Below are 24,177 nucleotides of genomic sequence, written 5' to 3'. Positions count from 1 at the left end.
AGCTGAGAGCAGGTGAGGCCAGTCAGCTCTGCAGGGCTGGGTGGTCTCCCGTGTTCCGCGTCTCCCAAGCCCCTGGCCCACAGCCTGCCCTGGCCCTCAGCACAAAGCCCAGACCCAAGCTACAATGCACGTTTGGGCGATGAGAAAGGCATCCTGCTTTTGAGTTCCACACTGGAAGCCTGTGCCCGGCCTCACAAATAAATGGCCAGTACACCTAACCACACGTGCGCACACACACACACGCACACACACACACTCTCACGCGCGCACACATGCACACACACTCACGCACACACTCAAACACACACACACGCACACACTTCTGGCTGACGTCTCTGCCAGTGCCCTGCAGATTTCCTTCCGAGGGGCTAGTCCCCTCCACCTACGTTCTCCCTGCCACTCCCAGCCTACCCAAGACCCTCTCTGGCATCTGACTTGGTAAGGCCCAACCGGAGCCCCCCGGAGCCCCATCCTGGCTGTCAGCCTCACGGCACAGACCCATTCCAGTCTCACGGGGCCCCCGAGCCCCTCCTCACCATGGGTCCCATGAGCACACCAGGGTGGTGTGAACCTGACAGGGGTGAGGTGGGGGGGCACCCCATGGGGCCCTCCTCCCTGGGACACCGCTGCCCCCAGCCAGGGCGCCAGTCCCACTGCCTGAGTCTGGGCACTGCCGGCCGCCTGGTGGCCCCTGCACCACTCCACGCACAGTGAGAAGGCCGGGAGCCGCAGGGCAGGCCTGCTGTGTGTGACTGGTTTTCTACGAGGCACTTCAGGCTGGCCTGCTCTCGGGGGCATCTGCAGGGCAGCTCTCGTCCCGCCAGCCGCCCTTGGGAGTGTTAGAGGCAGGGGAAGGACTGGAGGTGCAGGGGGCGGGGAGCTGGGCTGGGAGAGACTCCTCCCGGACGGACCCTGAGCCGCTGGAGCTGCAGGAAGGACACCGGAGGCCGGCAGGGCTGGGTGCTCCTTAGCTCCGGTGCTCCTCATTACCCGGTTACTGCTTAGCCAGGAGCAGGAGGCAAGCGCTTAAGGGCTGGGACTACAGGGCACACCCAGGCCGGCTCCAGGCACAGCAGGTGCCGGGAGGTGTCCACAGCTCTGAGCCAGCCTCGGGGGCGGGGAGGGGCTGGCTGCTGCTTGTGTCCCCCTCAGGCCAGGCCTGTTCTCCAGGAAGGAGCTGGCCAGCAGCAGGGACAGGTGGCTGCCTGTCACCCTCCTTGGTCTTTATCACAAAGCCCAGTGTGCACCACGACCCTCAGGATCTTGGCAGGGTGGGGTCTGGCGAGGGGCCGGGGCTGGGGTCCTCCAGCCTCACCCCGCCCGCGAGGGCCTCCTCCCCCCCCCCCCCCGCCCCATGGATGGCAGCCCACCCCGCCCGCGAGGGCCTCCTCCCCCCCCCCCCCCGCCCCGTGGACGGCAGCCCACCCTGCCCATGTGAGGCCCCTCTCCCCCCTCCCCCCCGCCCCGTGGATGGCAGCCCACCCCGCCCATGTGAGGCCTCCCCCCTCCCCCCCTCCCCGTGGACGGCAGCCCACCCTGCCCATGTGAGGCCCCTCTCCCCCCTCCCCCCTCCCCGTGGACGGCAGCCCACCCTGCCCATGTGAGGAACCCCCGGCTGCAAGGAGGCAGAGGGACCTGCCCAGCCGCCGCCAGGAGGACTTGGGCCTGGCCTGGATGACTGTCCACTCTGCTAGACGCCTTCCCGGGCCCCCACGCACACTTGAGTAGCTGCCATCCCAATACCCAGCCTCCCAAACCCGGCCGGGGCTCGCCAAGGCCGGCGAGGCCCACTCTGCTGGGAACCCATCATCAGAGCCCGGAGCATGGAGGATGTGACAGACAGCGCCGCTGCCTTCCCTTGGCCTCCAGATGCACAGGCTTAGAGCAGGAGTCACTCCTCCAGGCCTGCCCGAACCCCATGGCTCCTGACACCCTGCCTGCTCCCTGTCCTCTCCTGGGCAGGCCAAGCAACTTTCCCGTGGTGCTCTTGGGGCATTACCATACCGTGCCCTGACCCTCCTGCCCCCCTCCCAGCCCCCCCCCCGAGCCCCCTGGCAAGCACATCGCCCCTGGAGGGCTGACAGCCGCAGCTGGAAGCCGGTACCTGGCCGCCTTGCTGAGCCCCGAGGTCTGCAGGAGCCAAGCCTCGGGTCCTCAGCCCGCTCCTGATGGCCAGCAGCACCAAGTGAGGGGTCAGGAACCACGGGTGTCACCTGCTTCACCGCCCCTTGAGAGGGCTCGAGAGGCATTTCCAGCCTCTTCTGTGACCCGTGTGGCATCTGCCAAGTTCCAGGAGTCAGATGGGTCAGGATGTTTACAAGCCGCCAAGATTCCCTACCAGTGGGTTTTCCTGGGCGTGAGCGTGTCCCTGGCCCCGGGAAGGGTCTGCACAGCCAAGGGCATCGCAGGCCTCTCAAGGTCCCGCTCTCCTCTGTCTGGCAGGCCCGAGTGCCAGGCATGGATGGGCATGCTTCTGCTGGGCACCTCCCTGCTATACTGCGTGCGCGTCTCCGTGCCCGTCTGTGCAGTCGCATGAGCCAGGACTTCGGCTGGGACAAGAGGGAGGCCGGCATTGTGCTCCGCAGCTTCTTCTGGGGCTACTGCCTGACGCAGGTGGTGGGCGGCCACCTGGGGGACCGGTAACCTGCCTGGGGGCCCCACGCCAGGCTGGAGGGGGGCTGGCACAGGAGGAGGAGGGAGCCTTGGGGAAGGAACTCAGCAGATCTTTGGGGAGATGCCCTTCTCAGAGGAAGACACGTGCTGTCAATGGGGAAACCGGGCCTGGCCCTGGGTCAGAAGAGAGCACCCGAGTCTTGAGGTGGGTGCGGCCACGGAGGCACAGGGACACAGGGACCAGCCTCGGCCTCGCGGGCCCGGCTGTGGGCCCCTCCCTTGTGGCGTGGGGTTACTACGCATCCACCCCCGGGGTCTGCTCAGGTGGCCACCCGCAAGGCCGCCCCACCGCCCTCTGTCCTGCCAGCTGTGGGGGTGAGGGTGAGGTGGTCATCTTGCGTCCGCCTCCACCTGGGGCTCTGTCACCGCTGCCACCCCGCGGCCCGCCCGCCTAGGCAGCGCCCACCTGGTCATCGTCACCTCGTGCATCCTCACAGGTCTGCTCCAAGGTAAGAGCGTGTCCCGGAGGCCGCTGGCACGCGGCTCCTCTGCAGGTGGGCAGACGGGGGGCGCGTGTGGAAGGCCGCGCAGCTGCCTGCTGCCCTCTGCCAAACGTCTGCTGGGGGGCTGGGGCACAGCCAGGCGGCGGCTGCCCGCGCAGGGCCACCGGGGCTGCGGCTCTCTGTCGTGGGGCTCTCCTGCCTCGGGGGCACTTGACCCTGGAGAGGCTCTGACCTGGGGCGGGGGGGGGGGGCGGGCAGAGCGGTCCCGTTACCAGACACCCCGCGAGGAGATTCCAGGGGGAGTGGGCAGAGGTCCTCTGGGGTGGGACTCTAGAACTTCCCAGAATGGAAAAGAACATGAGGGCATGTTACCGTTTTTTAAGATGTGAAGAAAGCCATGTTCCAAAGGAATTCTTAGGAGGAAACTCTGTCTAGAAAAATACAGGTAGTGGCACACTCCTGGGGAGTGTGTACGTGTGTACGTGTACACACTTATCCTAGGGAAGGTGTGTGCGCGTGATACGCCCAGGCTCCTGGGGCGGGCGCATGCATGAGGTACACGTGCATGGGGCAGGTGGGAAGCTGGTGTGTGGGAGGTCTGTGCACGTGTGTCAGTGTGAGGCTCTGCGGAGCGCGGCAGGGCCGGGGTGGGCATGGGGCAGGGGTCTTCCTCACGGCCACCATGTGGCCCTAACCAAGTCTGGATGTGCGGGACACGCGGTGCCCTGGATTCCAGCCCTGCCGCGGCGCCGGCCCTGCCCGCCCCATACCACCACATCCTCTGCCTTTGCAGGCGTCTTCTTCCCCGCCCTGACCAGCCTGCTGGCCCAGAGGGTGAGAGAGAGCCAGAGGGCCTGGGCCTACAGCTCGGTGGGCGTCGGGTCCCAGTTAGGGTAAGGCTGCTGGGGCTGAGCAGGCTGAGCCCCGGAGGGGGAGCCTGCAGGCACAGAGGGAGTGGAGGGCTGCCTCTGGGCCCCCTGGTGGCTCACTGACCCCGGCAGGGTTCCCAGGGTGCAGCTTGCTGTGCATGGGCTGCGGCTCCAGCACAGGCTGAGAGGGCAGCGCCTCGTCTTACCTTTGCTGCCCACCCCTGCGTAAGCGTCTGGCCACAAGCACAGCCCCTGTGCCCTCAGCCTGCTTCCTCGTGCCCCAGGCCCACACCTGCGGCCGCTGGAGAACGGGAAGGCTCCTGGTAGTGGGCCAGTCGGGCCCTCCTGAGTTTGCTGGGTCCGGGTTCAGGAGGGAGAGGTATGGGGCGCCTGTCGATCAGGCTGGAAACAAGCCAGGGGGGCGAAAGCCGGCAGATTTAGAAATATCCAAGCAGCCAGTAAGGCTGAGCGTCAGGTACGCCCGGGATGGTGATTCTTCAGCCCTATCCAGCTGGGCGTCCTGTGGCCTATCAGGCAGTGGTGTGCGGGGCACCCAGGGCTCCGCCTGTGACTGGTGGTGGAGGAAAGGAAGCGCTGCCCCGGCTGGAGGCCCGGCTTGGCTGGTGCCGAGCACTGAGGCTGAGGAGGAGGAGGGCTTGCTCCTGCCTTGGGCTCGGCGTCCTCTTCTGCCTCTCCTACCGGCAGAGACGGCGAGGGCTCGCAGGACATGAGTACACTGCCCAGGGGCATGGAGGCTGTGCCTCACCGAGTTTGTGCACATAATGATCTTTCTGGAATCGCATCCTCTGTGATATCTGAGTATAAAAAACAAAGTATGTCCTCAGGCCCTCTTCCTCTTGCTGCCTTGTAGTTGAGAAGATTCACGGTACAAATCATTAGCAAGTGGAGGTGTGGCACAAGTGGCCACAAGGCCCTGAGTTCAAACCCCAGGACTAGCACAGATGATGGGTCAATGTAAAGGTCTAGAAGCAAGAAATTAGAGACAATTTGGGTCCCACGGCACCGATCCTGTGTCTGGTTTCTGCGGCTGATCCAATTCCTTCGTCCCGAGTCTCTCCTGAATGCTGGAACGACTCAGCAAAGCCCGCGCCCCGGGCACCTCATCCTTCCTGAGCCTCACCCTGGAGGCCGTCCGGCAGCCCGGCCCACGAGCACGCTTCTCCTTGTGCCCCAGGATGCTGGTGACCGGGGCTGCCGGCTCCCTGCTGCTGGACTGCTGTGGCTGGCAGAGCGCCTTCGACTTCTCTGAGGGCCTCACCTTGCTCTGTGTGGGTGACCTGTACAGATGCCTGCTGAGCGGAAAAGGTAATAACAGCCCAGGAGCCGGCGACCCTCCCCCGACCAGACCCCCCTCCTCCGACCAGACCCCCCTCCCCCGACCAGACCCCCTCCCACGACCAGACCCCCTCCCCTGACCAGACCCCCTCCCCCGACCAGACCCCCTCCCCTGACCAGACCCCCTCCCCTGACCAGACCCCCTCCCCCGACCAGACCCCCTCCCCTGACCAGACCCCCTCCCCTGACCAGACCCCCTCCCCTGACCAGACCCCCTCCTGACCAGACCCCTTCCCCTGACCAGACCCCCTCCCCCGACCAGACCCCCTCCTCCGACCAGACCCCCCTCCCCCGACCAGACCCCCTCCCCTGACCAGACCCCCTCCCCTGACCAGACCCCCTCCCCTGACCAGACCCCTCCTGACCAGACCCCCTCCCCTGACCAGACCCCTCCTGACCAGACCCCTCCCCTGACCAGACCCCCTCCCCCGACCAGACCCCCTCCCCTGACCAGACCCCTCCCCCGACCAGCATTGAGCAGGGCGGCACAGGATAGCTTTGTGGGCCCTTGGGGCTGCAGCTTTGCTGGCTGGGAAGAACCTTCTGGACCAGAGGGCCCGCGGAGCTCCCCGCCTGCTGCTGCCCTCGGTGCCGTCAGTAACCTGTTCATGCAGGTAGGGAAATCACTGGACCTGTTCTCTCTAGACATGGATCTGATCTCCTGACCCGAGGATCACGTACCCAAATCACACGATCCCTGGGACTGTGTGCTGGGAAAGCTGCAGGTACTGCAGGGAGCCGTCCTCGGGGCTCCAGCCGGCACCTGCCAGGTGTGAGCGGCGTTGTCCCAAGACAACAAGCCTGTAGGGCTTTAAGACCACTGGAGAGCCGTGCTGCTGCACCTGGAGCCGGGAGTGGCAGGGTGGGGCTGCTGGTGGGTGCTCGAAGCCGTGTGGGAGGCTTGCTCTCCACAGAGGCTCTGCCGTCCAGGCCCGGGCACTCAAGGGGAGTCTCCCACGTCGCACCCACCACCGGCTCTTCTTGGAGCCTTCTCCCCAATGGCCTGAGGAGGTCTGGCCTGGGAAGGGCATCTGGATGAGGTAGGCCTGACCCTTGGTCAGTGTACCGGATGGCCATGGGGTGGACGGAGCCAGGACGGGCTGTGTTGGCCTGTGCTGGGGCCCCTCCCCAGGCCTCTCCCCAGGTGATGGGTCTTGTCCTGTCAAGCATGTCCGCCCTGTGTCTGGGTCACTCAGGAGCTTTCCCAAGGCTGTAGTCTTCGCATCAGCTGCCATCAACCTCCAGACCTTCAACCACAGGCTGCTGCGGGGGGAGGGGAGTGGACGGGGGGGGGGGGGGGGACGGGCCTGTGGGGACAGGGCAGATTCTGGAGCGGCCTGCCCCAGCCTGGCTGCCCCGCCCCGGCCTGGCTGCCCCGCCCCAGCCTGGCTGCCCCGCCCCGGCCTGGCTGCCCCGCCCCGGCCTGGCTGCCCCGCCCCAGCCCTGCCCCGGCCTGGCTGTCCCGCCCCGGCCTGGCTGCCCCGCCCCAGCCCTGCCCCGGCCTGGCTGCCCCGCCCCGGCCTGGCTGCCCCGCCCCGGCCTGGCTGCCCCGCGCCCAGCGGGGGCTTCTGGGACGCCTCCTCTGACCTGGCTCTCCCGCTCTGTGTGGCCACCGCTGCATCTAGCTGTCCCCGCAGTATGAAGGCCCTGGTGACCCAGAGCTGCTTCAACCACTGCAAACCGAGGCTCAGGGGTAGCTCTGGGGCTGTGTCTGGCGTGGGGCAGGGTGCGTGGGGCAGGGTGTGCGGGGTACACGGCAGAGGGCGCTCATGGGCCTTGGCGGCAGCACCACAGCCAGATGGGCCGGCCGCGCGGCTTCTGTGACAGACAGGACCTCCTCCCCGGTCTCCGGGGTCCCTGGGCTGCACGAGGGGAGGGCCAGGCCCAGGGCCGCGCCCCTACTTTCTCTCCTGTTTCCCACATGGCATTTCCGTTCACATCCAGGACTTGGCCCCGTCCTGGGCTGGCTTTCTGTTTGGTGAGGCCCGGCTCACCCCCGCCCGCCCCCCCCCCCGCCCTGCCACACCCTGGGGGGCTGACCCCAGGTGGGCCAAGGCCGGGCTGCGGGGGCTGGGGGCAGCCTCTCTGGTCTGCTCACAGGTGTGGCCAACACCGCGGGGGCCTGGCAGGTGTGCGTGAGCCCCTCTGAAGCCAGGCTTCGTCCTCTGCCTTCTGGCTTTGCGTTCACTGCAAACCCGTTTGCGGCCCGAGTGCAGGCCTGGGCCTTCCTCTCTGCCTGCCCAGTTCTGCAGGGTTGAGGCCAGCACAGCATCCAGGGGCCCGTGTCGGGGCAGGGCGCGAACCCCGGGCCGGCTCAGGGGCACGTGCTCTCAGTGCGCTCCAAGGAGGAGCCACCCGGCTCTGAGCCACGCTCTCTCCTGACCCCCAGATGTATGTCAGTCCCATAGTTTAGGGGCCTCTGCCGCGTGCCGGGGGCAGGGGGCCCCTCTTCACCTCTGTTCCTGCCCATGCTCTCAGTTTCCCCTTGGAAGGACCTGGGAGATGATTTTCAGTAACCTGTGACCTGTGTTGTCTAAGATGGCCTTCCTTGGTTCGGCAGCTGGGACACACAGCTTCACACTGGGGGTCATGGGCCGGTGTGGCGGAGCTGCCCTTCCTGGCTGCACAGAACGCTCAGCTGCCCCTCTCCCGGGTCCAGGTGTGTCTGGGCGGCCACCTGACCGAGGCCACGGTCATCAGCAACCTGGTGGCCGTCATCAGCAACCTGGGGCTGGGCACCTTCCTAGTGTTTGGACAGGCCGGGAGAGTGGACCTGAGCTCCCCCGGGAAGATGTGTAGCTCCCTGCCTGCCAGTCCTACCCAGAATCCTGCCGTCCACGGCCTCGGGGACTCCGTTTGGGAGACTCAGTGGGTGTGAGCAGAGGATCGGTCCACAGCAGTGTGGACTCGATGATGGAGGGAGGAGCCAAGGCCGAGCCAGTGCATGCAGACAGCCTGGGTCAGGATGGGGCTCATCGCCTCTCTGAGCCTCCGTTTCCCCCCTTGCCATGTTGGCGTGAGTGCCACCAGTCAGCCTCACAGCCGGAGCTCACAGCTGCCGCGGCAGGGGAGCGGAGTCCCGGCCCCTCAGCCCGCCTGGTCCCTCTGTGGTGGGACATGATGAGCGCTGTGGGGCACCTTCCAGGGCGTCCACCCTCCTGTCCGGTCATGCCAGCCGGAGATGTCTGAGACACTGCCCAGTGTTGGGAGGAGAGCCCTACACACACGCTGCTACCTTCTCCAGAGCCCAGAGCGTGGTGCTCCGTGAGCCCAGGCCTCTGCCGCCGCCAGCCTGATGTGGGCTGTGGCTGGAGGCTCTGCCCACCTCTGGAGCCCTGCCCCGCCCAGCGGGTGGCTCCCTGTGTGCGGATGCAGCCTGGGCAGGGAGCTGCCTGGCTCCCAGCTGTGAGATCCCTCTTTTTGTAACCCTAGGAGCCCGTGGGATCATGAATTAAGAACTCATTTGGCAGGAGTTCTTCTACAAAAAAAAAAAGAAACTGTAAAGATATGGAAAAAAGCACACCACAGCTTGTTTAACTGATAGCCGCCAAACCATTAAGAAGATGTGGTTTAACACCTTTGTTTTCTGAGTGAATGTGTGGTAAAGAAGTTGTAGGCCAGGCGGCCGGTGGCTCTTGCCTGCCATCCCAGCTACTCAAGAGGCTGAGATCTGAGCATCACAGTTCAAGCCACCCCGGGCAGGAACGTCCATGAGACTCTTATCTCCAATTAACCACCAGAAAACTGAAGTGGTGCTGTGGCTCTAGCCTTGAGCTGAAGAGCTCAGGGACAGCACCCAGGCCCAGAGTTCAAGCCCCACAACCGACAAAAAAAAAGAAAAGAAAAAAGAACAAAGAAGTTATAGAAGTGGTTCACAGGGAGGCCAGGCAGGGGGAGAATCGCAGGGATGATTCACAGGCCAGGAGCCCACGCGAGGCCCAGAGGCCCAGGGCCGGTTCTCGGTCCTCCAGGAGCAGCCAAAGAGCCATTGCGTAGACAGAAAACCCAGTCTGCAGGGGCGGCCGTGGAAAACCAGCCCTCCCCGCCCCAACCTGGAGCCAAAGCAGATACCAACACACGCATACAACTGCCCGTTTATTGAAAATCCTTCCGGTTTTGATTTTTTATGAAATCTCAAAGGAGGAACTGGCCCTGGCCTCGCTGAGTGGGGCCTGGTTATGTCTGCTGGGCTCCAGAAGGCCCAAGCCCCCAACCTCCCCTCCTGTGGGTTCTGGGGGAGAGGCTGCCTCTGAGTTAGTACCTCTCCCTCTGCCTCCTCCTCGTCTATCTCTTCCATCTCCTCCTCCTCCTCCTCCTCCTCCTCCTCCTCCTCCTCCTCCTCCTCCTCCTCGTCTATCTCCTCCATTTCCTCCTTCTCCTCCACTTCCTCTTCTATCTCCTCCTCCTCCTCTCCTCTTCTATCTTCTCTTCCTCCTTTTCCTCCTCCTCCTCTCCCTCCCTCCTCCTCCTCTTCTATCTCCTCCTCCTCCTCCTCCTCCCACCCTTCCTCCTCCCCACCTCCTCCTCCTCCTCCTCCTCTTCCTTGCCCCCAGCCATCAGTCCCTCGGCACTAAGCACATTCACACTGCTGGGCAGCCCTCACACTTTCTATCCATAGAACTCTGTCATCTTGAGAAACACACTGTCTCCATTAACTATCCACCGCGCCCCCCTGTATATTCTGCCTATAAATTTGAGTCCCTAAGTGAACAAGTCAGACAGGTGTTGTCCTTTCGTGGCTGGGTGAGGTGAATGTGGACGTGCCACTAGCCGCCCATTTCACCTGCAGCCAGTGGGCGACAACGCCCTTCCCATGGCCCCACGTCACGGGAGGTTCAGCAGCTGCCAGCCCCGCCACCGCAGGGGCCTCAGATCCCAGTGGAAAGCCCAGGTCTCAGAGCCCAGGCCCAAACCTCTGGACCGCGTGGCGAACCCTTGACATTCTTCAAGTCTGGAGGAGGCTGCTTCACTGGCAAGGGTGAGGCTGGCCGGGTGTCCACTCGGGATGCCCCATGTGGACACTCACCCGAGGCCTGGGCCCTGCCTTCCTAAGGTGACCCCGGCTCCTGGGTGTTTGCGGGGTGGGAGAGTACAGGTGTGCAAGGGGAGCAGAGCCTCAGAGTCAGCAGGGTGGGGTTATAGTCTGGGATCTGCTTTGGGCAGGCCCAGATGTGGCCCTGCCCCAGGGAGCCGTTCTGTCTGGACTGGGAGGCAGCCCTCCCTGTGTGAGCCCAAGGTCTGGAACAGGCCCCACTGTGGGCAGGGTGGCTGTGGGTGCTGTGAACAGGGTGGCTGTGGGTGCTGTGAGCAGGGTGGTTATGGGTACTGTGAGCAGGGTGGTTGTGGGTGCTGTGAGCAGGATGGCTGTGGGTGCTGTGAGCAGGGTGGTTATGGGTGCTGTGAGCAGGGTGGCTGTGGGTGCTGTGAGCAGGGTGGCTGTGGGTGCTGTGAGCAGGGTGGCTGTGGGTGCTGTGAGCAGAGTGGCTGTGGGTGCTGTGGGCAGGGTGGCTGTGGGTGCTGTGAGCAGGGTGGTTGTAGGTGCTGTGAGCAGGATGGCTGTGGGTGCTGTGAGCAGGGTGGTTATGGGTGCTGTGAGCAGGGTGGCTGTGGGTGCTGTGAGCAGGGTGGCTGTGGGTGCTGTGAGCAGGGTGGCTGTGGGTGCTGTGAGCAGGGTGGCTGTGGGTGCTGTGAGCAGAGTGGCTGTGGGTGCTGTGGGCAGGGTGGCTGTGGGTGCTGTGGGCAGGGTGGCTGTGGGTGCTGTGAGCAGGGTGGCTGTGGGTGCTGTGGGCAGGGTGGCTGTGGGTGCTGTGAGCAGGGTGGCTGTGGGTGCTGTGAGCAGGGTGGCTGTGGGTGCTGTGAGCAGGGTGGTTATGGGCGCTGTGAGCAGGGTGGCTGTGGGTGCTGTGAGCAGGGTGGCTGTGGGTGCTGTGAGCAGGGTGGTTATAGGTGCTGTGAGCAGGGTGGTTATGGGCGCTGTGAGCAGGGTGGTTGTGGGTGGTGTGGGCAGGGTGGCTGTGGGTGCTGTAAGCAGAGTGGTTGTGGGTGGTGTGAGCAGAGTGGTTGTGGGTGGTGTGGGCAGGGTGGCTGTGGGTGCTGTGAGCAGGGTGGTTGTGGGTGGTGTGGGCAGGGTGGCTGTGGGTGCTGTAAGCAGAGTGGTTGTGGGTGGTGTGAGCAGGGTGGCTGTGGGTGGTGTGAGCAGGGTGGCTGTGGGTGGTGTGAGCAGGGTGGTTGTGCGTGCTGTGAGCAGGGTGGCTGTGGGTGCTGTGGGCAGGGTGGCTGTGGGTGCTGTGGGCAGGGTGGTTGTGGGTGCTGTGAGCAGGGTGGTTATAGGTGCGGTGAGCAGGGTGGTTATGGGCGCTGTGGGCAGGGTGGCTGTGGGTGCTGTGAGCAGGGTGGTTATAGGTGCGGTGAGCAGGGTGGTTATGGGTGCTGTGAGCAGGGTGGTTATGGGTGCTGTGAGCAGGGTGGTTGTGGGTGTTGTGAGCAGGGTGGCTGTGGGTGCTGTGAGCAGGGTGGTTGTGGGTGCTGTGGGCAGAGTGGTTGTGGGTGCTGTGGGCAGGGTGGCTGTGGGTGCTGTGGGCAGGGTGGCTGTGGGTGCTGTGGGCAGGATGGCTGTGGGTGCTGTGAGCAGGGTGGCTGTGGGTGCTGTGAGCAGGGTGGTTGTGGGTGCTGTGGGCAGAGTGGTTGTGGGTGCTGTGGGCAGGGTGGCTGTGGGTGCTGTGGGCAGGATGGCTGTGGGTGCTGTGAGCAGGGTGGTTGTGGGTGCTGCTGGAGTGGCTCTTCACGAGCATGATTCCTTCTTCCTGACCCTCCTCCATCAAGTCCGTACTGACCACGGAGGACTGTCCTGAGGAGGACTGGACGGAGGGACAGAGCTGTGGTGGGCAGGTGCTGCTCGGGGTCGGTCTGGCAGGCGGCCTGTGAGGGGAGTTTAGATGAGGTGGAAGGGCTGTGTGGGGAGGACTGCAGGGCACTGGCTTGGCGATGGGCACAGCGTGTGCCTTGAAGAGGAGGCTGGGCCTCGGGCAGCAGGAGGAGGGGTGCAGGGCTCGGGCTGTGTGCTCAGAGCTGCCCTGAGCAGAGCTGGCAGTGTCTGGAGTGGTGTGAGGGGCCCCTGACCCCCCGACCCCCTGACTCCCTGACCCCCTGATCCCCTGACCCCCTGACCCCCTGACCCCCTGACTCCCTGACCCCCTGATCCCCCCTGATCCCCCTGACCCTCTGACCCCCTGACCCCCTGACTCCCTGGCCCCAGGGTTGGAGCAGGGAAGCTTCCCCACTCTTCTCAGGAGACAGATTCCACTGCAGCCGGGGCTCCGCTCGGACCCAGGCTGGAGGCCCTGAGCCTGGTTTCTAGGACGGGAACTTTAGGGCTCTGAGGCTGAGCACGGGACCCAGGGTCCCCACGGCGTCTCACCTGGGCCTTTGGCCTGGAAGCAGGGCTGTCGGGGTGAGCACTCCGCAGCGGGACAGGGCGCTTGCCATTTCCTCTCTGGCTGGCAGAGGGCACTGTCGGACAGGCGTGTGTCTCCTCGGCGTGGATGGAGTCTTTCCTGCGACACTGTGGAGCAGGTGCCGGCACAGGGACAGCGCGGATGACGGCTGGGGAGTCACAGCCAGTTCTTGTTGGGCCAAGGGAAGGTGTGGAAGGCGTGAGCCTGAGAGGTGGGGCTCGGGAGAGGAGGGGGGTTGCTGGGGACCTGGCAGGCGCTGGCCTGGGGTCCCTGGTCTGACCCCTGCAGCAGGCCCTCCCTGCGGCTCCTGGGCCTGCGCACGGTTTCTTGCTGGCTTTTGTAAGAATGCAAAGAAGGTGCTTGCACCGCCTTGTGTTTCAAGGGCCTCCTAACCGCCTTGCCCCGGGCCTGTCCCCCCCCCCCCCACCTCTCCTTGTTCTGGGCACAATGCCCCCTCAGGGAGCCCGGCCCCCGGTGGTGAGCCACTTGCTCCTCAGATCCTCCTCAGACCCAAGGGTGGAGGAGGCCGTGAGATCAGGGGCTCAGCCGGGCACAGGCAGCGCGGCTGGGCTGCCTTGAAGATGGACTGGGAGCCCTGGCCTCGCGCCCACCCCCTGTGGGTGTAAGCCCTGTCCACGGGTGGCTCTGGTCCCCATGGGACTTGGCGAGGGGTGATGTCCTCGGGGTGGGCTCTGGGCCCATGATGGAGAGGCAGGTCGAGGCAGGTCGCGCCCTGTGGCACTGTCCTTCGGGGCTGGCCTCAAACCGACTCCAAGGCCACCCACGGCGCTGTGACCCTCAGAAGTGTCTGTGGCTGGCCTCTCCCTGGGGAGTGCTCCCCTGTAGACCGCAGTCCTGATCTGGCCACGGCTGCGTCTCCCCAAGTCCCCCTACCTCCTGCCGGTCCACCTGCGTGTCCAGCCAGCCCTGCGGAGCCCCCACCGCGCGTTTCCTGCTCAGGTACATAACTGTTCCTTCCTGGCCACCATAAGTGACACTTCCTGTCATTTCTCTTTAATGACTGCTTAATATTCATAATTAATATGTTAATGTCCCCTTTGCTGCTCCCCCCCTCCATTTCTCAGCCATTGCCCTTCAGCAATGGGACAACAGAGTCCCTCCTTTTCCCGCAATGATTCCTGGATATCAGCCCCTGGGTGCAGACTCGGACCCAGGGCTGTGCGTGGGCCTGGCCACGCTCCCCCGCCATCTGCTGGACGGGGGAGCAGCCGAGGACCTCCACCGGCACCCCGCCCGGGACCTGCCAGGCCACGTGGGGAGGGCAGAGATGTCGTGAGTGGAAACACAGTTATGGTGGGATTTGGGATGTACGCTGTTATGTTTAATTGAAAAGAGTCATGAATATTCAGTGCTGAGATGCTGGCACGCAGCCACGGTCTGTGATCTGGGGAAGGACCCCAGCACGGGGACTGTCTAGGGGAGCAACGGCGGGAAGCTATTAATTGAAATAGCTTCATTAATTAGTAATTAACGGCAGGGTAATGACTGTGTCACACCTCGTATTTCAGGGAGTGCCCTTCATGTGTTATGGGGTCTTTAATTAAAGGACGCGCATTTTAATTAAGGCAAGTTTGCCCTTTGGCCTTTGGAATACAAAAGACACTGCTGACTTTCAGAGGTGTCTCTGTGATGGTGTGCCAGCCGGCGGACGCATGCACGTCCAGGGCTGAGGCCAGTGCAGCACCTCACACGCTCCTCAGCCAGCCGGGGAGCTGGGAGCTGGCCCGGGGAGGACCAGAGCCTCGCGGGGCTGCCCAGGCCCTGAGCCCTCCCTTGTCCTCAGAGTGACCTGCTCGGGCTCAGCAGGGCGTGACCCCTCACACAGCTTCTGATGAAAGACTTGACTGACCTGAGGTGCAGTTTGCAAGTGACGGGAAATGAGACCCCAGCCCCAGGCCACTGTGGCCCCGGGAGGAGGCCTTGTCCCCCCCCCACCCCCTGTGAGCGCTGATGGACGCCGGTTCTGTTTTCCTCCTCTGTTCTGCTCCCCTGTGGATCAGCATGCTGCCTTCTCCCTGGAGGAAGTCACAGCCCGCCGAGGGTCTTCTGTGGCTCTGTGGGGGCTCCTCCCAGACGCCCACCTCCCACAGGCCTTGGTGGAGGGTACCGGCTGAAGAAAGCCCAGGAGCCCCTCACCTGGGGTCCCTCTGACTGGCCACCTCCCGTGCCCATCTCCGACAGAGGGGTGTAGAGGGGGTGGGGTGCTAAGGTGAGTACAGTGGCCCAGAGGGAAGGCGTGTTGGTCTAGCCCGGGCTCTGGAAAACAGGATCTGAGCTGGAGCTGGGCAGAGGGGACAGGGAGCTGGGTGGCCCTGCCTGTGCGCCCAGCCGTGGCCGGTGGCCACCCTGGAGAACCCCGCCCACTCTCCGGGACGGCCTCAGCTCACTGTGCAGCGTGGAGGGGATTCTGCCAACACTGGACCCCAAGCCCAGCCCCTTCTTGTGGAAGAATGAAGTCCTGACATCTGCTAGAACACAGGTGAACCACGCCCAGTTCCCGCTGTGCCCAGTAAAAGACAGTCTATGAAGTCTGGTTCATCTTGCACAAATGACCAAACAGGTGACTCCTGGGGGGGGGGGACTGGTGGGCACAGAGGCGGGTGAGGCCAGAGGGGGGGAGCGGACTGGTGGGCACAGAGGCGGGTGAGGCCAGAGGGGGGAGTGGACTGGTGGGCACAGAGGCGGGTGAGGCCAGAGGGGGGAGCGGACTGGTGGGCACAGAGGCGGGTGAGGCCAGAGGGGGGAGCGGACTGGTGGGCACAGAGGCGGGTGAGGCCAGAGGGGGGAGCGGACTGGTGGGCACAGAGGCGGGTGAGGCCAGAGGGGGGAGCGGACTGGTGGGCACAGAGGCGGAACAGGAGCAGCCTAGCGTGCCTGGGTTTCCCTCAGGGGATGGGAGTGATTTGGAACTAGACAGTGGTGGTGGTTGAGCAACATTGTAACGCATTAAATCCCATGGAACTGTTTCTTAAAAATGGTAAATTTCAGGCCAGTCTTGTGGCCTGTAATCCTTGCTATTGGAGAGGCTGAAATTGGGAGGACTGCTGTTTGTGGCCCACTCAGGCCAAAAAAAAAAGCAGGAGACCCCATCTCAGCCAGTACTAAAGTTAGGCACGGTGCCCAGCCACGCAAGAAGCATACATGGAATCGTGGTGCGGGATGACCTAGCCGACCCCCTCCAGGCCGGCTGGCTTTCCCCTTCCAGTGTCGGGATGTCCCATCCATGGGTGTCACCTCCAGGAATGTGGGGGGGAGGAGCACCTCGTCTGACCCCAAGACCGAGCCTGCCCTGTGCTGTCTGCTCCATGTCATTCCGCGCTGTCCCCAGCTCACTGCAGCCGGGGTTACCCCTCCCTGGACCTGCCGTGGACACGTACCAAGATACCTGAGCTCAGCTGAACCCAAGCCACTTGCCGGGCCCGGTTCCCTCCCTGGGCTCACAGCCCCCTGGTCTGTCCAGGGAGCTACTGTGAGGTGAGCTCGCTTCCTTTGGGCCCCATCCCTCACTGAACCAGGAGCAACTCCAGAGACGGTCCTGCACCGAGACCAGAGCAGCCTTCAGTGGCGTCATTTGGGCTTTGGGGCCTAGAACAACCCCTTCCCCTGGTCCCTTCAACTCAGGGACAGGGACAGGGACATTCGCCTCCACCACCCCAGTTGGTCTCTGATGTCAGTGGGTCCATCCTTCCCTGGTGTCCCTGGTCCTGCAGCCCAGCTGGGGAGTCCAGCGTCACCTCTTCTTGTCTGCAGACACAGGTGGGCTGGTCTCCTTCCAGGGCCCGTGTAAATGACAACTGGAGACGTGGGGGCTGGGTGTTTCCTGCAGACCCTTGGCCGATCGAGATGGCCTCAGACTGGGCTTCCCATGTCCACACTTAATCGGCAGAGGAGATTTTCACCAAGGCGGTTTTTGTTTTGTTTTCTCACACAAAGAACTTACAACAAGCCTCAGCTACGTGTTCCAGCTTGGGGTGAACCGCTGTGCTGTCTTGGCGTCTCTGTGTCCATGTCCTGGTCAGTTTAGCATCTCACTGTCGTCCATCGGCCTTAATGGGCAGTAATGTGGCCCTTGAGCCAAACACAAAGCCCTGGACAGCTGAGAACACCAAAAATCTGAGTCAGTGGGCTGGGAATGTGGTTTAGTGGTAGAGCTGCCTCGCATGCATGAAGCTCTGGGTTCAATTCCTAAGAACCACATAAAGAAAAAAAAGCCAGAAGTAGCACTGTGGCTCAAGTGGTAGAGTGCTAGGAGCAAAAGAAGCTCAGGGACGGTGCCCAGGCTGTGAGTTCCAGCATCCGGCCCCGTGGCCCATGCTGGGCTTTCTCTGCCCAGTGGTGGTTGGGACTCAGCTCCATCCGGCGGGGTCCTCCTGTGACGTGGTTCTGGTCCTCCACCTCCACATTCAGCGCACGTGGCCCGAGACTTCTCCATCCTGCACCATCGGTGGCTAGGAGACAACCTTCCAGTATGGAGACCTCTCGGAACTGGCCTGGCCCTGCTTTGGCTCCTGGACGAGTGTCCCGCCCTGCCTGCCACCTTGACCCTTCTGGGCCCGTGGAGGGTCTGTCCTGAGCTGTCTCCAAAACTGGCCTGCCTAATTGGCCCCTTCTCCAGCAATCGCAGGGGCCCAGGGGCTGCAGCAGCTCCTGGTGTGTGGAAAGCCACCGTGTCCCCGCCAGCGAGCCACAGACAAACAGGGCCACTGCCTCGGTGTCCACGCCCCTCCGGCGGACCTCCCTGCAGAGCTGGCCTTAGAACTTCATGTCCTTGCATAAAAGTCGGGGAGGGGCCACTGTGCACTGCACTCACCTGTCCAGTGAAGACCCCAGGTGGCTGATGGGTGCTGTTCCCACCCAGCCAGGCTCCCAAGCAGGCTCTAAGACAGTTCACAGCCTCATTTATCATGTTCACGACCCTGAACCTCCACCCTGAGCACTGCACCTGCACCCTGACCACTGCACCTCCACCCTGACCACTGCACCTCCACCCTGACCACTGCACCTCCACCCCGACCACCCTGACCACTGCACCTCCACCCTGACCACTGCACCTCCACCCTGACCACTGCACCTCCACCCTGACCACCGCACCTCCACCCTGACCACTGTACCTCCACCCTGACCACTGCACCTCCACCCCGACCACCCTGACCACTGCACCTCCACCCCGACCACTGCACCTCCACCCTGACTACTGCACCTGCACGCTGACCACTGCACCTCCACCCTGACCACTGCACCTCCACCCTGACCACTGCACCTCCACCCTGACCACTGCATCTCCACCCCGACCACCCTGACCACTGCACCTCCACCCTGACCACTGCACCTCCACCCTGACCACTGCACCTCCACCCCGACCACCCTGACCACTGCACCTCCACCCCGACCACTGCACCTCCACCCTGACCACTGCACCTGCACGCTGACCACTGCACCTCCACCCTGACCACTGCACCTCCACCCTGACCACTGCACCTCCACCCTGACCACTGCACCTCCACCCCGACCACCCTGACCACTGCACCTCCACCCTGACCACTGCACCTCCACCCTGACCACTGCACCTCCACCCCGACCACCCTGACCACTGCACCTCCACCCTGACCACTGCACCTCCACCCTGACCACTGCACCTGCACGCTGACCATTGCACCTCCACCCTGACCACTGCACCTCCACCCTGACCACTGCACCTCCACCCTGACCACTGCATCTCCACCCCGACCACCCTGACCACTGCACCTCCACCCTGACCACTGCACCTCCACCCTGACCACTGCACCTCCACCCTGACCACTGCACCTCCACCCTGACCACTGCACCTCCACCCTGACCACTGCACCTCCACCCTGACCACTGCACCTCCACCCTGACCACTGCACCTCCACCCTGTGCACTGCACCTCCACCCTGACCACTGCATCTCCACCCTGACCACTGCACCTCCACCCTGACCACTGTACCTCCACCCTGACCACTGCATCTCCACCCCGACCACCCTGACCACTGCACCTCCACCCTGACCACTGCACCTCCACCCTGACCACTGCACCGGCACCCTGACCACTGCACCTCCACCCTGACCACTGCACCTCCACCCTGACCACTGCACCTGCACCCTGACCACTGTACCTGCACCCTGACCACTGCACCTCCACCCTGACCACTGCACCTCCACCCTGACCACTGCACCTCTACCCTGACCACTGCACCTCCACCCTGACCACTGCACCTCCACCCTGACCACTGTACCTGCACCCTGACCACTGCATCTCCACCCTGACCACTGCACCTCCACCCTGACCACTGCACCTCCACCCTGTGCACTGCACCTCCACCCTGTGCACTGCACCTCCACCCTGACCACTGCATCTCCACCCTGACCACTGCACCTCCACCCTGACCACTGCACCTCCACCCTGACCACTGCACCTGCACCCTGACCACTGTACCTGCACCCTGACCACTGCACCTCCACCCTGACCACTGCACCTCCACCCTGTGCACTGTACCTCCACCCTGACCACTGCACCTCCACCCCGACCACCCTGACCACTGCACCTCCACCCTGAGCAGTGAGAGTGCGTGCCTGTTTACTCTTTGGCAAGCTTCAAAGGGGGTTGAAGAAGAAATGTTTTCCTAAGTTTTGGCTGACATTTAATTTTAATGACTTTCTAAACAAAGTAACTGCAGAATTGCGTGTCATTTATGGCTGGCTGATGTCTGACAGGTGTTTTGCCCATGTGGGAAGCAGCTGCTGAAAGCACTTTCCTAATAGCTCATAAATAACAAGCACTTAGCACTCCCTTTGTAGGTGGTTCTGCCACTGGCCAATTTGTTCCTCAGAAGTGGCCACGTTGGGCTGTCAATCAGCGCTTGCCGTAGGCACTTTTTGGTGATTAGAAGCCCCTTGGAGAGTGAGAACTCCAAATTAGTTTTAAATAAAAAATAAGAATATTCATGCTGCCGAACATCTGAAGGGAAGGAAACAACAGATCCCAGATCTGCAGCATGGGCCTGGGTGTCCCGGGGGTAGGGGGTAGGGGAGGGACTACAGGCCCAGGCCCACCGGGGGGTCTCTAGGACCAGACACAGGTAGCTCAACACAAAGGCGTGGAGGTGGGGGTCAGGACGACAGGCTGGGGGCTGGCGGGAACAGTAGGAGAGAGGAACACTGCAGCAGCCACCTGAGAGCAGTGTGTGAAGCCCTGTCTTGGGGCGTCAGCCGCAGGCTCTAGGCAGCAGTGTTTCATGTCCTGAGCCTACCTTCGCTGCCACATGGTGCTTGTCCATGGAGCAAGGAGGGGGATGCCTTCCCTCCCTGAGAACAGAGCAAACATTCCCCGAGAGCAAGTTGTGCTGAGCAGGGCCAGCGCCTAGCAGGAGCTGGTGCCTCCTGGCTGCCGTCTCCCCGGGGCCGGGTCCAGCAGGTGCAGTCAGTCCTGCCTGTCACCTACCCTGATCCTGATCCTTTCCCGTGTCTCGTGGCGCTCAGCAGGGTCTGCAGACCCAGGCTGAGCCTGAGGCCTCTCGTGAGCCGCACACTTGGCCCGGGCCCGCCTGAGCCCAGGCTCCTCGCTGGGCAGGGGCGGCCTCCCCCCAGGCAAGTGCCCACTCCTGTGGGCGGGGTCCTGGTCCCGTGCCAGGCTGCGGTGGAGGGCACCCTGGCAGAGCTGGGGCATGGCACATCTCAAGAATGGTTTCCAGTCTCAGCCGAGTCGCCCCCACCCCCAATGCCTTCCTTCCACAGCCACTCACTGAGCCCACGGCAAAGACTGGGCCCAAGCCTCCGTCCCCGTGGCAGGGCCCAGGCCTCCGACCACCACTCCAGCTAAAACAGCAGGCACTGTCCCCCCACCCTGGCGCCACACCCCGGACCTGCTGTCCTCTCCTGGGCACCGTGCTGCCTCGGGGTCTCTGCACATACCCTGCCCAGCCCCAGGCAGACATTTTTTTTTTTTTTGGTCGGTCATGAAGGCCTGAACTCTGGGCCTGGGCGCTGTCCCTCAGCTCTTCAGCTCAAGGCAAGCGCTCTACCACTCGAGCCACAGCACCGCTCAGGCAGACATTCTCTACTCTGTCGCCCACACTTTGTGCATTCTGGATGTGGCGTGGAAGTGGAATGGACGGATACGTGCCCTCCCTGCCTGCCTTCTCTCTGAGCGCCCCGAGCGAGGTCTCACCACGCTGCAGTGTGTCTGTGCTCTGTTCTTGTAATGACTGAGGAGTCCCCTGCCATGTGTGGCCCACGCTGCGTACATCCGCTCACTAGCTGGCGCACGAGGTCCAGCTCTCCCTGTTGCAGGTTGAGCAGCACTGAGTGCTCTGACAAATGCATGCCGGCGTCTGCTTGAGCTGTTTTCCCATGGTTCTCTTTTCCTCCGGGATTCACTGATGGTATAAAGGGAGATGGTGCCGGAATGCAGCAAATTCTGATCACACAGAGAAGAGCCAGCTCCTCGCAGGACGGTGCCTGCCGGCCCCTCTCCTGTGGGCGGCCCTGCTTGCTAGAGAGTGCCTGCGATTCTTTATTCGAGTGGTCGGGAGTGCGCTCAGCCATGTCATGCAAGACTCCAGCTGAGCCCCTGACACACCACTAAATATTTTAGCAAAGAAAACATTTTTAAACGTGTGGCCAGATGTCCAAGTTGACAAAATGCTTAAGGCGTTTGCCGGATAAAAAGCTGGAGCCCCTGGTAGAGGGGTTGAAAGCTGGCCCGAGGCAAATGTGTGATACTAAAAACATCCCGGGCCTTTGTGCAGGCTCGGAACACCGAGGTTTGAGGCAGGCGTCCATCTGTCGCTGCCGCCTGGCTTGACGCTCAACAAAGTCGGCTCCATCGTGGAGCCTGAGGAGCCCGGGCGGCCGGGAGCTGGCCTGGCTCAGAGGGAGCGCCGTTGGTGCACAGGAGCGGGGCCGGCACTGGCCTGAGCTCAGGAGTACGAGGGAGGGGATGGCAGCAGCCCTGGGCAGCCCGGCACCGGCTCCCAGCTCTGCTTGTCGGAGACTAACTGCTTCCTGGCAAACGCTGACTTCTGTGCCCCTGGGAGCTTCCAGACTCCAGCTAGGCCTGTACAGAGGCCCCACTCCCCCCCCCCCCCGGGTGGACGTGGACCCAGGACCCCCGCAAAGCCGGCGTGTGTCTCACAGAAGGCCCCGCATGCTGAGGGGGACAGAGATGGTGCCAGGCATGTCTTTAAAAAAAAAGAGTTTGCCGAGAGAGAACACCAGGCAGAACTCCCATCCGGATTGGCACACAGCCCGTGTGCTCACAGGTGCTTCAGAATCTGGGGTTGACTAAAGCTGCCTCGAGCCTGTGGCCACGTGGAGGTCCCTGGGGAGACAGGAGCCGAAGGACAGGCAAAGAGCTGGCCTGGAGATGATGGGCTACGCCAGCACCAGCCAGGGGTGGCGGGCCTGGAGATGATGGGCTATGGCCAGCGCCAGCCAGGGGTGGCGGGCCTGGAGATGGGCTACGCCAGCGCCAGCCAGGGGTGGCGGGCCTGGAGATGATGGGCTACGCCAGCGCCAGCCAGGGGTGGCGGGCCTGGAGATGATGGGCTACGCCAGCGCCAGCCAGGGGTGGCGGGCCTGGAGATGATGGGCTACGCCAGCGCCAGCCAGGGGTGGCGGGCCTGGAGATGATGGGCTACGCCAGCGCCAGCCAGGGGTGGCGGGCAAGGCCTCTCACAGACCCTCCAGGCCGGGCTGGTGCTCCGCCTCCTGTCTGGCCCAGCAAGGCAGCGCGGACTCCTTTTGTAGCAGGTTGTGGCTGCAGGTGCAGCGTGGCTCTGGCCTGGCCTCTGGGAAGGGTGGCCGCAGACGTGGCCTCCTCGGCCATTGCGAGGACTCAGTGGGCTCCCCTGGGCCGGAGTCCAGCAGGTCCGCAGCCGGCCATGGGGGTGGGGCTCAGGCCCTGGGGCTGGCTCTGCTCACGGTCATCCCCCACCTGTCCTTCAGAAGGGACGAGGCAGCCTGTGCTCAGGCCAGCCTCAGGGCCTCAGAACCGTGTGCTCCACACAGACACCGCAGTCTTGCCACCGCTGGGCCTAATGCATTGAAGTCTGTCTAGTCCTTGTTTGGGGAGGTGAGGGGCTCTTCACTCAGAGTCCCCTTCCTGCTGTGCAGGGGGCTGTGCAGCCTGGGTCCCACTCTTGCTGGTCTTGTCAGCCCTGAGGAGGAGAGACGTCGCCAGAGCGTGAGGCAGGCGGGCAGCGGGCAGGCGGGAGGGCACAGGCATGGGTTTTAGGTACAGCGTGATGCGGGCGAGAAGCAGCAGGTGGAAGGGGTCTCGGCCCCACGGGCTGGGCAGCAGAAGTTAAGGCATGAGCCTCAGAGGCGGCAATTGGGCCTCAGGGTGAACCTGGTGTCTGGGGCATGGACTCCCTTCACCCCGGGACCCCACGGGCCCCGCGGTGGGCCTCTCCCTCCCACAGGCTCAGGCCAGCTCCCCTCGGACTTCCACTGGTTGGCCACTGCCTATGCAGGGTCAGAGGCCACAGCTGGTCCTGCTGGGTCCAAAGCAGAGGGAGCCGGGGAATCCAGGCTTTAGCCCGGATTGGCCAGTAGGTGCCACAGAGTCACAGCTGGCAGCTTTGCTGGGCAGAGTCTGCGGCGGCTGTTCTGTGTGGAGCCGGCCTCCTCCGCGTCCGCCATCTGCCATCCTGCGGCCAAGCCCGTGCCCAGCCGTTTGGGAAGCGCATCTCCAGACCGCACCACTCCCCGAATTTGGGCGCTTTTAATATGTCTAATGTGCAGAGAAGCAGGTCAGCATTCCAAATCGCGCCCAGTCCGTAACGAGGGCAGCTGCTGCCGTCCATCTGGACGTGGCCTCGGCCTCGCCACCCCAGGCCGGCCCACACTCACCCATCGAGGGCGAGCTGCTGCTCTCCATTTAATGAGTGATTTTGGATTAAAGTAGGAGCCAACAACAGGGCACTGATCTATATTAATTCTCAGCAAAATGAAAATTGCTCAGGTTTACTTAGGGCGGTCACAGGAGGCATGTGATCAAAGCCTCATCCCTGACATCCCGTGGGCGGGTGGATGGCTGCTGCCCTGAGAGGGAGGGGGTCACGAGTGGGGACAGGAAGTAGCCCTAGCCGTGCTCCAGGCCCCGTGTATGGGGCCCTCCTGTCACATGATGTACCCCAACTGTGTGCGCATGTGTGTGCCTTGTGCTGGGACTTGGACTCGAGGCCAGGCTACTCAAGGCTGGTGCTCCTCCATTGAGCCATACCTCCACTTTCAGCTTCTTGGTGGTTATTTGAACAAGAGAGTGTCACGGACTTTCTTGCCCAGGCTGGCTTTGAACCACAATCCTCAGATCTCTGCCTCCTGAGTAGCTAGGATTACAGG

General features: G+C 63.4%; 1 protein-coding gene across 1 annotated transcript; it reads left to right on the top strand.

Annotated features, from left to right (window-relative positions):
* The first annotated feature begins 600 nt into the window (after nt 1–600).
* On the top strand, nt 601–8,219 carry LOC138837797 (voltage-gated purine nucleotide uniporter SLC17A9-like). The gene is given in 13 exon segments (XM_070036808.1): nt 601–710; nt 2,035–2,528; nt 2,531–2,639; nt 2,981–3,011; nt 3,014–3,122; nt 3,910–4,009; nt 5,181–5,311; nt 5,813–5,955; nt 6,486–6,534; nt 6,537–6,600; nt 7,264–7,319; nt 7,442–7,476; nt 8,001–8,219. Coding segments are annotated over 13 exon segments (1,650 nt in total).
* The last annotated feature ends 15,958 nt before the right edge of the window (nt 8,220–24,177 follow it).

The sequence above is a fragment of the Dipodomys merriami genome, unplaced genomic scaffold (assembly GCF_024711535.1).
Source record: "Dipodomys merriami isolate MVZ:Mamm:240054 unplaced genomic scaffold, mDipMer1.0.p SCAF_275, whole genome shotgun sequence".
In the NCBI taxonomy this organism is placed as follows: domain Eukaryota; kingdom Metazoa; phylum Chordata; class Mammalia; order Rodentia; family Heteromyidae; genus Dipodomys; species Dipodomys merriami.
This window is presented reverse-complemented; position numbering and strand designations above follow the sequence as displayed.